Source organism: Cylas formicarius, unplaced genomic scaffold (assembly GCF_029955315.1).
Source record: "Cylas formicarius isolate icCylForm1 unplaced genomic scaffold, icCylForm1.1 PGA_scaffold_2__14_contigs__length_35257938, whole genome shotgun sequence".
Lineage (NCBI taxonomy): Eukaryota > Metazoa > Arthropoda > Insecta > Coleoptera > Brentidae > Cylas > Cylas formicarius.
In genome coordinates this window covers 20,881,059-20,899,701 of record NW_026844319.1, presented here as the reverse complement: position 1 = coordinate 20,899,701, position 18,643 = coordinate 20,881,059, and the positions used below count along the sequence as shown (strand labels likewise).

Sequence of the window (18,643 nt, the reverse complement as noted above, 5' to 3'; positions counted from 1 at the left end):
TGCATATTGTGTGTCGATATATACCGATTTTATCGATGACAGATGGCAGGTGTTTGTTACTAAGAAAATATTGTAGAAAATACTGTACGTTTTAAAACATGTTTTTAAACTTTACTTACGTTAGATACTTGGTTTTTAAAATAAATTAATCGAGTTTAGTGCCTATATGATGTATATTTTAGAAAAATGTATACCACAATCCACTTCAAAGTCTAAAAACAGAAAATACTAGTTATCTTCTTTACGACTAATAGTTTTACTATTATATATATATATATATATATATATATATATATATATATATATATATATATATATATATATATATATATATATATATATATATATATATATATATATATATATATATATATATATATATATATATATATATATATATATATATATATATATATATATATATATATATATATATATATATATATATATATATATATATATATATATATATATATATATATATATATATATATATATATATATATATATATATATATATATATATATATATATATATATATATATATATATATATATATATATATATATATATATATATATATATATATATATATATATATATATATGTTTTTTTTTCAATTTTCAATTTAAGGCTAATAAAAAAACCAATTTAAGTTTGCAAGTTGAAGAATCCTAAAATGGGGCTCGATCAAAATAGTAAATCGCAAGTAGAGAAATCATGTTTCATATTTCACCAAAAATAGCTATCATTTATTAATCAACTGGAACGTAACATTCTGTTTTTAAAATTTTTATCACTAGGTACACACTGTTACGTGACACTGTACCACGAAGCTTAAAAATTCTCCAAATTAGAAATGTCATAATAAGTGGTCTGTGAATGTTTTATAGAAGCTGAAAAATAATTTTAATTTAATATATCATAGACAGCTTATCTAAATCAAAGTTTTGCGCTATGCCATGACATTACACGATAAAGCTTGCAATGCACGGTGCAAGAAATATTGCACAGGAGCATGCGCGTTAGCAAGCTGATTCCTGCAAGACTGGCATGCAATGTTCCCTGGTAGGTTTTATTTTTCTTGTCTGTATGTTGCAACTCTGGAGACAAATTCAGTGACTTTTGCGCCGCCAACCGACTAAGTGTCAACATTGTTATGATGCCGTTATTGCTATCATTTTCAAAACAAAATTCTGGAAATAGCAGCAGAAAAATAGTTTGATTAACGGATTAGGGAGTATATTCAGACTTGATTGGAGGTTAACAATGCTGGTTACATTAAAATTGTATGCTTGATGTTGGTAATCATCTTTTATTTGCAAGGCACTTCCGCCATGTGAAACAACGTGCAAGATTTATTTATTGCAGGCAATATTTTGATCTTGGAATGTATTGCTGCAATTGCTTGCAAGCTTTATTTCGGCATCTCAAGCGGCCTTACGAAAACATTAGCTTCAAATAACAATGTAATTGGTGACTTTTTTCACCAGGGTGTATTATCTGTGTATGCTTTTTTGGTTAAATACATTCCAACACAGTGTGTGAAAACTGCCAATTAACCATTTATCATTTTAATAAATTTACCATTAGTTCATTATTTTTGTAGGTATAAACAAAAACTTTCACGAGTGTGTCCCAGGCCATTCAGTCGAACAACTTGAAGTCTATATCTAATTAAGTATACAAAAGTTTTGAATAAATTTAATCATTATAATGTATAATTATTTTTCCATCTGGGATATATATTTCCTTATTTTAATGGAACAGGAATAACTAGGAACTAGCGACCTTGTCATAATCAGGGTTTTCAACATTATTCAATTTAAACAGCACTACTTTCCAAAACCTTTCTGGGCCATGATAGAGTTCTGAACTAACTGGGTCCTCCCTCATTGCCTTCCTCCATTTGCGAAGCAAGGGAATCTGATCGTCACTGAGAGCTGGTTTCTGCCCAAACTTAATGACGAAGGATCCAGCTCTCTCTGCCCAGGGCCAAACCATATAATCAACCTAGAACGCTCACTAATTAAAATTATTTACTTTTTCTAATGTATCCTTACCATTCCCGGCTTTTCACCGCCAAAATATGTTGTTCCCCGAGATTTTAATTCATCTTCGAGTGGCTGAAGGACACTAATGAACTCCTGCGTCCACTCTTTGACCTCTTTCTTCTCATCGGTAAACAATGCTCTGGCAAACACCCCGGTCACTGGACCAATTTTCTGGATGATCTCCTTCTCTTTAGCCTTAGCGGCCGGTTCTGCTGAATAAAGCGGTCGCTCAGGGTATTTCTCATCCAGATAATCGCATATATCCAAGCTTTCTACAATTATTTTGTCGCCGTCCAATAATGCTGGAACTTTTCCTAAAAGAATTTAATAAAAACCGTAGAAAACCCAAAAAAAAAAAAAATTATACCTTCAGAATGGATTTTGAAATACCACTCGGGTTTACTCAATAAATTTATATTTACGATATCATGAGGGATGTTTTTCGCTTTTAACACAAGCCGCGCTCTTTGAGCGTAGGGGCAAAATTCCATGGAGTAGAGCCTTAGAAGCCCTTCAACGCGAGGCGGTTCTTCCGAGCCTGAAATTGAAGATTGCGACACATTCCGTAAAGAACCTTCAGTACATGATTTTCTAATAATTGTACCAAACTTACCCTTGCCGAGATGTTTCACCGACATTTCACTTAATCGTACCTACTACTCGCAGACGCTTCGGCGTATACACTAAACGTGATTGGCAGGAATAACTTTAAAATTACTTGATGAAATTCAGATTTTTATCTAATGCTGTGTCATTAAACATCAAAAAAATCTATAGCTGTTTTCTAAATCACCTTGAACCGAAAATGTTGCTGGTCGATTTTGACATATGCAACACACAATTATTTCTAGCGCGCAAACTCATTTTAGTCACATGTGGATTTAGAGAAGGGCGTAAGAATAGAAAAAAACATATTTGTGGTTTTTTAATAATAACCTTTTATGAAAATTTTTTCCTTAGATTATTCATAATCGCATTCCTCTGATATTGGACTTCTCTTTTACAAAACGACGACAAAATTACGGGACATTCGTAAGTAACGCTCTCTTCACACACCGACCCTTTAGTCCTATTGTTGGTAGCGAATGTGAATTCGCTTTCGGAATTTACTGAAAATAAAAAGAAATAGCTGTTGGAAAAATGGGTCTGCGTATTTAAATTCTTACAACAGTAGAGGCCCAAAAAAAGACACGTCCTGTGAACAGAATTGATAAAATATTTTTCTTTTTTCGGACTTGTTTTGACTTCAAAGTCGGCTACGGCCACATTTGGCAAATATGGCCAATGCGATAATTTTTCCGTGTATTCTGCAGTATATTTCCAATGATCGTAATTGCCAGCTTCGTCTGTTATTACGAAATCGATGCTAAAATGACAATTAAAATTACCTGCATAGGAGCACGCATTTTTTCATATAACAATAAATTATGAAAAATTGAAAAACAAGGAAGTCCAACTCCATGTTACTTACACCGTTGGATTTAAGTACTTCATGTTACTGAAATCGGCCACAAATTCCCACGGCTCGTTTGAATTCACATTTGGAAGGAATATCAACATTTTGTGTTCGTATTTTTTTACCCTTACAAGTAAGTAAATTACGCAAATACCAACAAAAACTGCACAGTTTCGACGGGTCTTCCACTGTTTTCGATTCATTTCATTGAACAAGACTAACGAAAGATTTCAATTTTCGAAATTATTTCGATCGATTTGTTTTGTAAAGCGAGACACGTTTTAAAATTCAAAACGCTTTAAATTTGAATCCTAAATTTAGCGCACCAGTTTAGAGGAAATTGTTTATCTTAGTCGATATATAGCACATCCTGTACATTATTGTAAAGATTTACCCCTTCCCTTGGCCAATATCTGCTGGAACTTTATAAACAGATGACCTTCACTGCTGGCAGTATGACGTTATTACCAATCGTTTTTTTCTAAGAGTGGTATGCTGAACAACGTCTGCCTTGCATATTGTCACAAGTCGTAGAAAGTATTTCAAACCTAAATAATCCATTATACAATTAAATTGAAAATTCATAGGATAATGCTAAAACCTACGTAAGCACCTGTGGCTTAAAATTAATACCAAATCATATTCAGTGCTTCTTGAAAATTTGTATTCCGATTCTGTGGTTTTTAGGTTATAAAGTTGTTAAGTGGCTCGTTTATCCTTTTGTTTAAATATGGCCGGAAATTTCTGGCAAAGTTCGCACCAGTAAGTTGTTGGTTCGAAAATTTTACCTATTATATCGGAAATTTTCAGTCAGCAGTGGATCCTAGATAAACAGGATCTAATTAGAGAAAGACAATACGATTTGTCCGTTTTAAGTGAGGAAGAATATCAGAAGATCTTCATTTTCTTTGCTAGCGGTTCTCTTATTTGCCCGAATTGTACCCTATCTAGTGTATAATTTATATTTTCTAGTTATTCAAACGTTAGGAGAGCAACTAAAGCTGAGGCAGCAAGTTATAGCAACCGCAACAGTTTATTTTAAAAGGTTTTATGCCAGGAATTCGTTGAAATGTATCGATCCGCTGTTATTAGCCCCCACATGTATATTTTTGGCTTCAAAAGTAGAAGAATTTGGAGTCATTTCTAATACAAGACTGATCACTACTTGCCAGACAGTCAGTATGTGTGATTACCACTTTATTTGTCAAATATGCATTTTTAAATTTCGTTTCAGTCAAAAATAAGTTTGGGTATGCTTACACTCAGGAATTTCCATATAGAGCAAACCATATACTTGAATGTGAATTTTATTTGCTTGAAAATTTGGATTGTTGCTTGATAGTTTATCAACCTTATAGACCCTTGCTGCAGCTGGTACAAGATATTGGCCATGAAGAGCAACTCTTAACTTTAGCTTGGAGAATAGTTAATGATTCACTGAGAACAGATGTCTGCTTACTGTATCCCCCATACCAAATTGCGATTGGGTGCTTACAAATTGCTTGTGTGATTTTACAAAAAGATCACAAATCATGGTTTGCAGAACTGAACGTAGACATAGAAAAAATTCAAGAAATTGCTAGGTATATTATTAATTTGTTTGAATTATGGAAAACCTATGATGAGAAGAAGGAAATTCAGGGACTGTTAGGAAAAATGCCTAAGCCAAAACCTGCACTGCAGAGATAAAGCACCTGTGTTGCATAGTTAGGACTTAATGCTATATATTATATGAACTGAATTAAGAAACTGTGAATTTTTAGAGCACCAAAGTATTTGTTTTAAGTAATACAGGTGGAATATTTTGTAATTTGAAGTTGCATAACATTGATTTGTTTTACAGAAAATAGACCTGTTCATAAAAAAATATTTATTGTATATTACTAAATAGAGGACAACTATTTTGTGTTGTGGGGTAGCAGATGATGTCTTCTCATGTTATTAATCACAGCATCAAGTGAGGTGGTCTTTTTCTTAGCGCTACCCTTTAATGTTTCTTCACCTTTGTTGCGAATTTTTAACTTGGGTGATGTCATTTCATCCATGAAGTCAAAATCATCTTGCTCGTCCCTACAGGTTAACATTTTAATAATTTACATTGAATTATTGCTTGTACTTGCTTCTTAATTTCACTTTCTTCTTTGGGCTCCTCTGTTGTCGCCGGAGATGGCGAAATATAGCCTGGACATTTCCATTTCAGTTCTGGAAGTTCTCCCTTGTTTAACAAACTGTAAAGCCTATCAACCTCTGCAGGTTCTGGTTCCCATGGATCTTTTGCATCTTTAAATTCTTCGTCTGAACATTCTACACACCAGTTATTGTCATCCATTTGAGCATCTTTAGGACTACTTTGAATATCTTTGTTCTTCTGAACAACTAATTTCCAAAGGTTAAAAAAGATAAATATTCCATAGAAACTTATTTGCGTTTTAGTTATATCACAGAACAATTACTTTGCTTCTTCGTTATATTATTTTAGGTAAATTAGGTAAGGGCACTCGCCCATTATCGACATTTCCTTGAAGATGATCCACAAAATAAATAGTAATTCTTAGTGCTATGATCATGGGTTTTATATCAGCTCACAGAACCATAACAATAACAAAGATTTTTTGTTGCATTTTAGTGATTTTCTGCAAATGCCGACAGTGAGCGAATGATCCATCGAAATTGCCTATTTGCATGAATACCATTCTATTGTCTCGTTTCTAATATTGGCAACTGTCAATAACAAAAATGTAAGATGTCTGCTGGTCAGACGTTAACTGTCAAATTCAAGTAAACATGTATTTTATTTTATTTTAACGTTTTAATATGTAAAATGTAAACTATTTTAAACATTTTATACAATGGCTCAAGGAGTTTTGAGTTCGGATATCTCGAGAAGGAATCCACAAGACGATTATGAATTAATTCAGAGAATTGGGAGTGGAACTTATGGAGATGTGTATAAGGTAGTAATAATAACAGTTAATTTGGAGAATTGGATTTATTGTTTGCAATGTTCGTAGGCTAAGCGGTTATCGACAAATGAATTAGCCGCAATTAAAGTGATTAAGTTGGAAGCAGGTAAGTGAAGGATAAAAAGTATTGGAATTGGTTATAGGGATATTTGTATCAGGTGATGATTTTGGCATAATACAGCAAGAAATTCTTATGATGAAAGATTGTCGTCACCCCAATATCATTGCCTATTATGGTAGTTATTTAAGACGAGATAAATTGTGGATTTGTATGGAGTATTGTGGTGGTGGCTCCTTGCAGGATATTTATCACAGTGAGTAGTTCTTCATTGCCACCTGTCATCCTTACCATTTAACAACATACTTTGTAGTCACGGGTCCATTATTGGAGAATCAAATTGCATATATGTGTCGGGAAACGTTGCTAGGGCTCTCCTACCTGCATGGAATGGGAAAGATGCATAGGGACATCAAAGGTGCTAATATTTTGCTGACTGAAGCTGGGGACGTTAAACTCGCAGATTTTGGCGTTTCAGCACAAATTACTGCCACAATAAACAAAAGGAAATCATTTATAGGTACCCCTTATTGGATGGCCCCTGAAGTAAGTTTGAAACATAATAGCCATAGTGTGGTTTGTTGTAATTCTCCCAAAATAGGTCGCGGCTGTTGAGAGAAAGGGCGGCTACAATCAGCTTTGTGATATATGGGCGATAGGAATAACTGCTATTGAATTGGCAGAACTCCAGCCACCCATGTTTGATTTGCATCCTATGAGGGTGCTAGTTTTAATGTCAAAAAGCGGGTTTAAACCTCCAACATTGAAGGACAAAGAAAAATGGTAAAATAATTTGGGCTAGATAATGCCATTTAGATTGATTTTGGCAATCTGTATTTGATGACATGGTACTTAAGATAAGTCTTGCTTAATCATCTTCTCCTTTTAGGAGTCCTGTGTTTCACAGTTTTGTTAAAGTGGCCCTCACAAAAAACCCTAAGAAAAGACCTACCGCAGAGAAATTGTTGCAGGTACATGTCTGAGTTGCTTGAATGGTATTTTGGCTGATCAGAAATGTTTCAGCATGCGTTTTTTCAAGGAGATATGAGTAGAAGACTGGCCTTAGAATTATTGCAAAAAGTTAACAATCCCTCACACATGTTTGCCGATGTTGAGCCCGACGAAGATGGGGTATGCATCTAGAAAATTTGCTTAATAGTGGTGCGCCTGTAATGTATATAAATACTCATATAGACAGTATGTTTCAAAACATGCGAAAAACTTAAGGGGGTGATTCCTTGTTTAAAGTAAATTTAATAGATAAAAAAATTTCTTAGATAAAACAATCTAGTGGGCTGCTGTTTTAATTCAATAATAGTGTTTTGCTTATTTTTCCTATTTTTATTTGTTTTGGTCCATAATACAATAGTTAGGACAGCAACATTTTATTTATTTGGTTATAAACTGTAAGTTTTATGAAAAAATTGTTCTGTCTATCAAAATTTATTTTTTCCTTCTCATTGCATGAGGTTTGCCAATCATCTTGTCGGCTTCTTCAGAGCTTAACTAAACTAATTTCAACCTTAAGTTTTTCGCATCTGTGTTGAAACACCCTGTATATTCAAGTGTTCTGGAATTTAGGCGGTGTCGAATGTACCTCAGAGGATTGCATCGCGCTTGACTTCGCGGCCCAAGGTTCACAGTTCGCAGGTTGTCGATATTCAGAGCATCGATGAAACCAACAATATGCTACAAGGGGGTAAGCTTTGCTATTTTGTTGAGACTATCGACTAAAATTACCGCCTAGACATCACAGACGCTATGGTTGAGGAAAAACGTCGACCCTGGGACTTGATGGACGTGATGAACAACGTTACCAGCGTGCATAACTGCATTGAGCATCAAAATAAAAAGTGGGGTATCGGAACGGCCTTTGATTCCCTAAGTAGAGAAAAGTAAGTGCTCACTGTCAATTTGGAATTATTTAACATTGTCGCGCGTCGTAAGTACTTAGTATTGAGGTGTACTAGACCAGGATCACTGATCACTATTCTTTTTTTTTTTTTTCATTTTTAATCCTCTCTTCCTTCTCTAGGTCTGTCTCTTTATATATACATTTATAAATTGGAGAGAGAAGTAAGGAGATTTAGAGATCTAGCGAGATAAATTTAGAGAGAAGAATTTGACAATTTGGAGAGAGAAATTAAAAGATCCAGGGAAAGAAGCTAATAACATAATTTACGGATAGATATTTTGAAAGAGAAATTAAGAAATTTAGAGATTTTGAGAGATAAATTTAAAGATTTGGGAAAGCAAATTAAAACGGAGAAATTTTGTGATTTAAAGTTGAATTAAGAGATTCGGAGAAAAATTTAGAGGTGTAGAGATTTTGAGAGAGAAATTTAGAAAAAGAAGAGAGGTTTTGATAGAAAAATTAAGAAATTTATACACAAATTAGAGATTTTGAGATTTAGAGAAGCAAATTAAAAGACAGAGAAATTTGGAGATTTAAAGTGGAATTAAGTGATTTAGAGAAAAATTTAGAGGTTTAGAAATTTCTAGTGAGAAGTTTCGAAAAAAGAAGAGAAGTTTTGATAGAGAAATTAAGAAATGTAAAGGGAAATTCAGGAAATAGACTTGGAGAGAGAAAATGAGAGCTTTTCTCTAGCACACCCCAAAACTAACCGCTGGATAGGCGAAATTTTAATGTTAGCCTGGTTGCATTCGCAGCGCCGATAGAAAATCTCTGACTGGTTCGCAAATTTTGAAAATGTCATTGAGGTTAGACGTTTTGGTTGCGTGTTTTTTTTTTCAGTTTGTGGTTTCCTTTATTTGGTTTTATTTGCGATGCGCCTGCTTTTTTTCAAATAGATTAATCGTTTTCTAACAAATTAATTTTCAGTAAATTTCGAGCCGAGTAGAATTAACCAAATAACTTTGACTAAATACTGTTTTTTTATTATTATTTTTAGATATTGGTTATTTTAAAATTGTTTTATCTCAAATTTGTTATGTTATTTAGGAGTCTTTTGCAGTACATTGACGAAGAGTTGATGATGAGGTAAATTTTACCTACAGACTTTGGAATCGCTTATTATTAACCCTCACCGCCGCTTGTTTCTCCTTTTTCTTTGTCCCGTTTGACACAGTTTTTTTTTAAACCTAAGAAAATCTGCTTCTTTACCTTTGGGATTTGGTATTTCCGCCGCATTAGCAATTTAGTATTTTGCCGCATCAGGCCCCTAGGTAGTTCATTTTGTTTTTTGATTCTTCTAGGGGCACCTTCAAGTATCGCCCGACGGATTATGAGCAACAGTAAGTTTTGATTTAGATCCGAACACGTGGGGGAATCTTGGGGTTAGATTTAGATACTGTAGTGCATTTGAAATATGTGTTGGTTGTTGTTATTCATTCTCCTGTGATTTGATCTGGAAAACGACGTGAAATTAAGTGTTTTCGAACGAGATTAACTAAAAAAAAAACTAGTATAGTAGCAGCTAGATGTGAATACTGAAAATCTGCATTACATACATGATGTTAATTTATATTATTATGCAAACTAATTAGTGACTCCGGATCCTACCGTTATAACAAATGGATATTTGGTTGGTGGAATTCGGATTAAAAGGATGAAAAGGATAAATTTCATAATTTAAATGTATTGAACTAATGGAGTCAAAAATTGGTACCTTATAATGAAGTAAGCAAATTTTTGAGATTTGAATTGTTTGGTGTCAAACATTAATCTGCCTTGTTAGTTCATCAAGCAATATGAGCTTATTAAACAAACGATTAGGAGAAGAAGGTTCACACATGAAATTATATAATGTCATTTCTATAACATCCTGTATAATGTACATTTTATTTTGTCTTATTTTCTAACTATCCAAATCTTCTAATATGTTCAGACTTATGTGTATACCGAGTTGAAAGATAAGTCTATCCATATTAGTATAGTATATATATTTATACATTTAGTTATTAATGAGTTTTTTTTTTCATTGGATATTTCTGAATGGCAGTGAATTATTAAACGAATTAAAAAACAATAAGTTCCAACATCAAGTCTTACATGGCAAGAGAGCAGTTTAAAAATTATTGACTGGAAATAAATAACGATATACGCTTGGTCCTCATTTGTTATTATGGTAATTACATTACATTATGATATTAAATTACAATTGGCCACATACGTGTGGGCAGTAAGTAGCTTGCGTTGATCGCTTTGGGCAGGAGGACAACCTCAACAATTGGTTTGCCACGTCTTTGACGATAACTAAACGCGTGTTTGGCTTACTAATAATCATATTTATATTAACCCGCGACTGTTTATAGACAACCGTATTATTGTTCATTGGGATTAATAACAAAAAAAAAAGGCTCTTTATTTTGTCGACGTAGGGCGACGTTACCCGTGCAGGACTCGGAAACCAAATGCGACATCCACGCAGGCCCCCCCAGTCCGGCGAACGATTTGAGTTTGAACGGATCGCCGCGAAGGCACTCCTCCGTCGACGAGATTTTCGGGTTGGTCAATTCGATGAACATCAACGGCCAAAGACAGAGGTCGTTGAGCGACAGCGGACGCTCAGACAGGGCTAGCAGCGTCAACGGTAACATTGCGATTTTAAAACGGATTTTTTTTGTACTTAATACAGTGAAAGCTCTCCTTGCGGGCAAACAAACAAATTTTCTTTCCTCATAAATGAAGACGGACAGTAAACAAGTTCTGGTTGATCAAAGCATATAGACTTAACAGACCCAGGTATGGAGATTTGCCCTATTTTCTCCACCATCTAGAAATGAAAGGAAGAAAATTCAAAAAACAGGTTTTTTATTTCCATTGCTTTCCGATAGGTCTGGACATTTGGTTCTTGCCACATCTACTCTCGACTGTGAGTTTTTCAAAACTACCGGTAGAGGAGGCGTGTTCTAGTCATATAACTGCTAAATAACATTACGTGCCCCTAAATTTCACATATTTATCTGCACCCATTGGGTGATTTTATAAAGAATAGTTAATACTGACATATATTTCTCAATTTAAACATTTTTAATGTAGAAATACTAAAAGGATGTCGACCTTCCATTGTCTGAGTTTACACTTGATAATGGGTAGTGATACAACTGTCCGAAACGTTGTGTAATTTAAAAATAAAGACAATGGACGTTCGACATCCTTTTAGTATTTCTACTGAATCAGTGTCTACCACTTTCAAGCAAACATTTTTAATATACTTAAAAATATGTGTAATTTTTTTCTATTCAAATATTTAACATCATGCCCGGTGGACATCTCTGGTGAAAGCAGAAATTTTTGTCCCAATAAACTTAAAAAAAACTTGGTTTTTATTGTTTTACATGCAAAAAAAGCTGCATCGTACAAAAGAAAGTTTGACTCTAAATTGTATATTTTTTTCAAAGGTATTCACTCAACTATTTGCTCGTTAATGATTATTAGGTATGCGTTAAATTTCATAAAATATCCAGAGCGATAAGAAATTTAGGATAAAAAAAAATTTTATTCGCAAAAGTTTTACACCTTATATATCAGTTATATGCTGATACTAACTTTTCGACTTAAAATCATACCATTAATTCCATTAATTCTTGTGATCTTGTAACCTTGGAACCTTATAAATGTAGTAGCTCTTCTTCTTCTTCTTATATTTATAGCGTTTGCTAAGTTCACTTTTGAACATACGCCTCTTCAAGTTCCTTCTTTTATTTTCTTCTGCTATAGGCTGTTTGTGTCCAATTTCGGCCGGTGATTAGTCTTAAATCATCCATTCATCTCATTGGTGGTCTTCCCTTGGGTTTTCAAAATTCGTATGGTCTCCAAACCAGGACTGATTTTTGACGTTTGTTAGTTTCTGCCTTGGCAACATGTACTGACTTTGTGCACTACTTAACTAGTAACAAAAACGTTTAAGAACTCAAATTTATATAAAAACAGAAATATTTCGCATTCAGGCACCGGCAGCAAACCGAGCAGCAACCACGACGTGAGCGCTCCTGACTTGGTGGCCTGTCCCCCAGTTCCTCCGAGGAAACACAGGAGGAGACACACCCCGCCACGCCCGCCGAGCAACGGGCTACCCCCGACGCCCAAGGTTCACATGGGCGCGTGTTTCTCCAAGGTGTTCAACGGATGCCCGTTGAGAATCTACTGCACCGCGTCGTGGATCCATCCGGAGACACGTGACCAGCACATCTTGATCGGCGCGGAAGAAGGCATCTACAACCTGAATTTGAACGAGCTCCACGAGACGTGCATAGACCAGTTGTATAACCGTCGTACCGTGTGGATGTACGTCATCAAGGACGTGTTGATGACGCTGTCGGGGAAAACGCCGCAACTGTACCGGCACGACCTGCTCGCGCTGCAAAGCAAACAGTCGCACCGGTTCAGCCTGCACATGAACCGCATTCCCGAGAAACTGGTGCCGAGGAAATTCGCGCTGACAACGAGGGTGCCCGACACCAGGGGCACGATGAAATGTTGCGTCGCGCGGAACCCTTACAACGGGTACAAGTATCTTTGCGGCGCCACCGTCACCGGCATATACCTCATGCAGTGGTACGACCCACTGAACAAGTTCATGCTGCTCAAGGTAATCCCTCCACTTTCTTTTGTTGACATTCTTGGTTGTTTTCACTCGAATTTAACTTCTAAGTCTGTTTGCCCCAACTACCCAACTAATATTTTTTGCATCTTAAAGTTTTATTATATCAAATAGAATGAAAGAACAGGTAATCACAAACGAAATTGAAGCAAACAATTTTAACCTAACCTAACCTAAAACCAACAACTATCAAAATTTTCTAAATCAAAACAAAGATCTTCCTTTGTACAAATTCTCACAAGTGACCTTCAATCAAACAAGGGATGTTTTTGATAAATTAAAAAGTAAAATTAGCCAAGGTCACTTGAAAATCTTGAAGCAAATATATTTTATTATAGGAGCGAGTGTACCCAAATATTTTAAAAATATCAAAAAAATGTTGTATACATAAAGGTGGGGAAGTTGCTACAACCAACTTTAGATCTATTCGTGTGGTACCTTGTATATCAAAATCATTGAATCAGTGCTAGTTAAAGCTATAGTCAAAGGACAAGAAGAGTGCAACTTGACGAGTGCAACATTCTGCGATATTACTAAAGAGTTTGACAGTGTGGACCACTCGACCCTGTTAAAAAAATTAAAATATTACAATTTTGACATCTTGAGTCGAAGTATAGTTGGTTCGTTTCTAGCAGAGAGATAATAATATGTTGTTTATAACTATAAAACCTCGAGTACATTAGCACTGAGATATGTGGTTGTGCAGGGCTCAGTAATGGGACCTGCCCTCTTTCTCATATATATCAACGACCTTCCTGAAGCCATTTTGGTTGGCTGGTGATGTTTGCTGACGACACTACTTTTTTAATAAATAAAAAGAATCTTACTGAATCACTTGCTGAAGCTAACTCTGAATTAACAAGGGCTAAGGACTAGTTTACAAAAAATAGCTTAACCCTTAACAAAGGAAAACAGTTTCTTTATTCTTCTCTCAAGGCACATCAACGAATAATAGACAAAGTGCAAAAATTCTTGAGAATTCATTTAAACCCTTAAGCCTACAACGCAGGATAATTGGAATGACACAAACCTCACAAACAGAGAGGATGTTAGATCATCTAAATTTTCGGAGCTTAAAATTCTTACTTTGCCAAGCGCTTATATCCTTAAGTGTCAAGTTTACGCTTACAAAAATCAAACAGATTTTTTACAGGTGAATAAAGTTCACCCCTCACGGAACAGGGACAACCTCAGATCTGATTTTTTCCGTCTTAATCCGAGTAGGCTAGGTTCAAATTACTACTGCATCCATTTTTTGAATGAACTTAAGCCCGAAACAAAACATCTCCCACACAGCTCTAGTCCGATGATTGCTTCGACTCCCCCCTTTCGGTGATACGTTTTTGTCATAATCTTCGTTCTGCTTTAATGTATGTCCAGATGCCCACAGAGAGCTTTATGTTTTATGTACTATGCTTTGTTTTATGTGTATTCTGTGTTGTCAAATTGTTATTCCATGATATATTTGTATACATGTTTGATTGTATACATTTTCTGTTTGTATTATGCTAATAAATGAAATGAAGTGAAATGAAATAAGATAACGAATATTTATAAGAGGGTTATAAGAAATCTCAGCTTTGGTATTGGTTACTTCTGGTTTTTTAAAGACGTTTTACTCGCGGCTTTTACTCGTGGCATATTATAGCTTACTGCGTAAAACTGTTATAAATCTAGATCAACTAACTAAATATTCTACAGCCGCTATGAAATATGGATTCTCATGCCCTTAAAACAACAATCAAAAAAGGCGCAAATTTTTGCGTTTATATATACAACAACTGAAAAATGATTTGAGATTTGCAGCAAAGAAATATACGTCTACACGCTTTCTTCATTAGCGGGTCTTTAACTTAGGAAGTCATCGCCTATTATTAAATAGAAACCCCAATTTTTATTTTTAAAGCGTACAGGGTGGCCTGTTTAAGAAGGGCTTATACGTCATCTCGAAACCTACAGGGGTTTCTATGAAAATGACCTTTATTTTTTTTTATTTTCCTAATCGTCACTTTTTTAAATATGGTAAAACAAAGTTTCATTTTTTAAATCAAACACCCTACATTTTATTGCATGTTTAGATAGTCCTTTCAAAGACAATTTCAACGATATGGGTCTGTGATGCACTGTTTCGAACTTATTAGCGATCATCTTCAGAATTCGAGTTATCTTTAAACCATCATTGTTGGGTTGCTTATTAACTTTTTAAACTTTTCCATCTATTATTTTTACGAAAATAATGCTTTTCTTTAGCCAATGATCAAATTTTAAATATTTATAATTTAATAAATAATATATAATAAATAATAAATTAATTTAAAATATTTTCGCTATTGCCACGTTTCGCAAAATGATACTTTTCTCAATTTTCTTGTTTTTCTGATTCTTATCTTTCTGTATATTCTATATATTTCAATTATATAACATATTACGGGTCTCCGACTTACCGTTTTGACTTAATTAGCAGATAAACTTAAAAACCGGGTATAAGATTTAAATTATTAAGAATTAGTTCCTTATCAACTTGTTCACAACCGTTTCAGAGCATTGTTAAGAAGTCATATTAAAAACAGAAACAACACATCAAGAAACATTTCGGAATAAAACAGCCCCTCGCATATCTGGCACAATTAAAGACAGTGTTCTTGAATGTGGCGAAAGAGGAAGGAGCAATACCCGTCCTTTTCTCGTTGTTAATTTCATCTTTTCCAGCACGTGGAATCGGTGTTGCCAAATCCGCTGAACGTGTTCGAGATGATAATCACGCCGGAACTTGAGTATCCTATGGTTTGCGTGTCCATTAAACAAGCCTACCAGCCGAACAGGTTCAAATTGGATCTCATCAATATGAATTCGGGCGCGAGCTGGTTCCACTCTGACGAGCTGCAGGACATGGACGGTACGGCGACGGTGGTCCCGCGACGCGAAAACCTCGACATCGTTAACGTCACGCAGTTGGACAAAGACTCGATTCTAGTCTGTTACGATAATTTTATAAGGATCGTCACGCCGCAGGGCAAACTGAAGAGTAGCAAGAAACAAGTCGCCGATTTGAGGTTCGACTTTAAGATCGACAGTATTCGTAAGTATTTTTTTTTCTCAATACGGTGACAACAGATTTGTTCAATCTTTAAAAAGATAATTAACTCCGTATTATATTATTATGATTAAATATTAATTAAATTAAATAATTTTAAAACGTGAAGATATTTAACTCCGTGCAAACAACAAAAAACTACGTTTCCCCTTTCAAAAACGCCAGTACTCTTGGATTTGATATTTTTATCTGTTTAAAAGTTATTTTAATTAATTTTCATTTTCAAACTTAAGAAACGAAATGAAAAAAAGTAAGAAGTTAAATTAGTCCTTTATAAATGACGTTGCCCTTTTTTATCTTTAACACAGTATTTTTTAAACCAAACATTTATGGACCTACCTATACGTGAACTTTTTCTTTTTTCCGGGACATTACCGCACGGGGTGGTGTCCAGATTCGGCTATTAAATTATTAACACCCTGTATATGTCGCGAAAAAATTCACGTTATTTATTTTGCTATACAAATATAAAACAAAAAATTGTTTACTAACTTTTAAATCTGCGCAGGAGGCACTAAGTAGGTAGTAGTGACGGGTGCGCAAGATCACCGATCACTAGCCTTAAACTTCTCTTTTGAGCTTCAATATTCTGAACTAGAGGTTTAAAAGTGAGACGTTTTAAAGAGAGAGCAGCTTTGATGTCTAAGGACCTGGTATTAACATTCATGACACAGTTTTTATCGTTATGATTTTCCACACTTATTGCATAATATACTATTTTAGCACGTCCCAAAATTTAGTTGAGCTCTTATTTCAACCATAGAGAATACTTATGGAAATCCGGCTTATAGCTTTGAGGTTACGTTTTTTTTTGCTAGTGTGTCTGCCTGACAGCGTGTTGGCGTTTCACAAACACGGGGTACAAGGCCGGTCTCTAAAAAACGGCGAAGTTACACAGGAAATCACCGACATATCCAGGACTTACAAGCTGTTGGGTTCCGACAAGTGAGTTTAGGTTTATTCGCGGGCGCGCAATGATTTTAACGAAAATTTCTTAGGGTGGTGATGTTGGAAAGTCATTTGCTGCGGGGCGGGACGTTGACGGGCGAAGAGGGGCACGATCTTTACATACTAGCCGGACACGAGGCGAGCTATTGAACCTACCGTCTCGATTGACTAGTTCCCGTTACGGATTCGCGCTTCGCTTTGGACAAAACTTTAGACTAATCAAATCTTAACTTATTCGTAGATTAGTTTTTTTTCATAGCCGAGAGAGAGCGAGAGATTAATCGAAAGCGGCAAGATAGTTTTCGATCAAATACATACGTCAGAGATTCTCTATTTTTTTCCCCGTTAGACGTGTGTGTGTGTGGGTATATTTAGATACTGAGATTGTAAATCGGAAAATTTTTGAGAAATATAGAATAGATATATTTTCAAGGTACATTTTGAAAAGGAGTAAAAAAAAAAGATGTATAAAATGGAAGAAAATTTACCTGAAAGAAGCAGATTAGAAGCAAACTTTATAGATAGAATCCTAAGTCAATTATTTTGACCATTTTAGTTCATTTTGGTGGATTAGCTGACGCAACGTTCGTCACAGTAGACGGAGGAATGCGAGTCGCGATCTGGATTTTTTAAAGACAGTTCTAGAAAGCTATTGTCTGGATTGCGAAAAGCTACTGAAAGGTGTGTAAAATATTGAAAGGGAAATTATGCGATTAGGGGAGAAAGTCAATATTTTAAACACCAATCGCATTCTGAAATAGGTTTAAGTAGTGTAGCCTCCGTCTCAGTTCAAAAAAGATTTTGGTTTATTAGTTGAATCGGCTCGTTTTGCTTGTCCGAAAACGAAAATAATTTTTGGATTGAGATCGTTCCCGTTGTACATTTTTGTAATATTTATCCCGTTCAAGAATGTTTTTTTTTTTCCCGATACGCATCATCGGTAATAATAATTGGGAATGTTACGATATCACGCACGTTCTTCGTTTAATTCATTCGTTTCAATATTTGACAATTGAATTTGAAATTACTTTAAAATCACATTCTAGCTGATGTCAATTTAAACGATTATTACAGTGACCAGGTATCAGCAGCACTTATTTGGCTGTGTTATCGTTTTAATTATTTTACGACTATGTTTATATTTAAAAAAAAATGACACTTGTACATACTGTAAACTAGTTAACATTATCCAAGCATACCAAAAAATAATTTATTAGGTCGACCAATTTTTTTTGTCTTGAGAAACTGCATCAACCTGTATTTATATTTTATATTAATTTCATTTTACGATACAATTGTTTTTTTCAATTCGATCGTAATCGTGTTATATCCTTGTTTAACAAAATAAACTTATTTTAGTTGTTTGGAGTTTTATTTTCAGTCCCAATTCGCAATCTATGCTGTAAACTGCTGCCATCTCTCGAAAAGTGGCGAAACTAAACCGGAATTCTTCAGTTAATACCGGTGGCGCAGAAGTAAGCAAAAACAACTACTTATATGCCT

At 34.8% G+C, this 18,643-nt stretch overlaps 5 protein-coding genes across 10 annotated transcripts; 2 read left to right on the top strand and 3 right to left on the bottom strand.

Moving 5' to 3' along the window:
• Positions 1-1,643: 1,643 nt before the first annotated feature.
• Positions 1,644-2,843, bottom strand: LOC132698300 (pyrimidodiazepine synthase-like). The gene is made up of 4 exons (XM_060664292.1): positions 2,669-2,843; positions 2,423-2,593; positions 2,065-2,369; positions 1,644-2,014 (listed from the first exon to the last, which is right to left on the bottom strand). The coding sequence occupies exons 1-4, from the start codon at positions 2,691-2,693 to the stop codon at positions 1,778-1,780; spliced, it is 738 nt and encodes a 245-aa protein (XP_060520275.1). The 5' UTR covers positions 2,694-2,843; the 3' UTR covers positions 1,644-1,777.
• Positions 2,844-2,964: 121 nt separating this feature from the next.
• Positions 2,965-4,002, bottom strand: LOC132698302 (uncharacterized). Its single transcript, XM_060664293.1, has 3 exons — positions 3,527-4,002; positions 3,222-3,421; positions 2,965-3,164 (listed from the first exon to the last, which is right to left on the bottom strand). Exons 1-3 carry the CDS (start codon positions 3,712-3,714, stop codon positions 2,995-2,997), a joined length of 558 nt encoding a protein of 185 aa, XP_060520276.1. The 5' UTR covers positions 3,715-4,002; the 3' UTR covers positions 2,965-2,994.
• A 93-nt stretch (positions 4,003-4,095) lies between these two features.
• On the top strand, positions 4,096-5,200 carry LOC132698299 (cyclin-C). Of its 2 annotated transcripts, XM_060664291.1 has the most exons (6): positions 4,096-4,116; positions 4,199-4,273; positions 4,322-4,428; positions 4,484-4,690; positions 4,746-4,998; positions 5,055-5,194. In XM_060664291.1, the coding sequence occupies exons 2-6, from the start codon at positions 4,242-4,244 to the stop codon at positions 5,092-5,094; spliced, it is 639 nt and encodes a 212-aa protein (XP_060520274.1). In that variant the 5' UTR covers positions 4,096-4,116; positions 4,199-4,241; the 3' UTR covers positions 5,095-5,194. The 2 variants fall into 2 exon arrangements, with proteins under 2 accessions (XP_060520274.1, XP_060520273.1); XM_060664290.1 differs by having other exon boundaries at positions 4,097-4,116; positions 4,746-5,200.
• A 64-nt stretch (positions 5,201-5,264) lies between these two features.
• Positions 5,265-5,938, bottom strand: LOC132698303 (PAXIP1-associated glutamate-rich protein 1). The gene is made up of 2 exons (XM_060664294.1): positions 5,632-5,938; positions 5,265-5,581 (listed from the first exon to the last, which is right to left on the bottom strand). The coding sequence occupies exons 1-2, from the start codon at positions 5,838-5,840 to the stop codon at positions 5,410-5,412; spliced, it is 381 nt and encodes a 126-aa protein (XP_060520277.1). The 5' UTR covers positions 5,841-5,938; the 3' UTR covers positions 5,265-5,409.
• Positions 5,939-6,246: 308 nt separating this feature from the next.
• LOC132697771 (mitogen-activated protein kinase kinase kinase kinase 5) lies at positions 6,247-18,502 on the top strand. 5 transcript variants are annotated; one of them, XM_060663394.1, is made up of 17 exons: positions 6,247-6,465; positions 6,523-6,580; positions 6,633-6,788; positions 6,846-7,078; positions 7,134-7,315; positions 7,422-7,503; positions 7,556-7,663; positions 8,114-8,231; positions 8,289-8,427; positions 9,203-9,253; positions 9,495-9,533; positions 9,749-9,787; positions 10,874-11,085; positions 12,446-13,086; positions 15,808-16,177; positions 17,011-17,137; positions 17,191-18,502. In XM_060663394.1, exons 1-17 carry the CDS (start codon positions 6,361-6,363, stop codon positions 17,288-17,290), a joined length of 2,760 nt encoding a protein of 919 aa, XP_060519377.1. In that variant the 5' UTR covers positions 6,247-6,360; the 3' UTR covers positions 17,291-18,502. The 5 variants fall into 5 exon arrangements, with proteins under 5 accessions (XP_060519377.1, XP_060519376.1, XP_060519379.1 ...); XM_060663393.1 differs by having other exon boundaries at positions 8,280-8,427; XM_060663396.1 differs by lacking the exon at positions 9,203-9,253 and having other exon boundaries at positions 8,280-8,427.
• Positions 18,503-18,643: the final 141 nt, after the last annotated feature.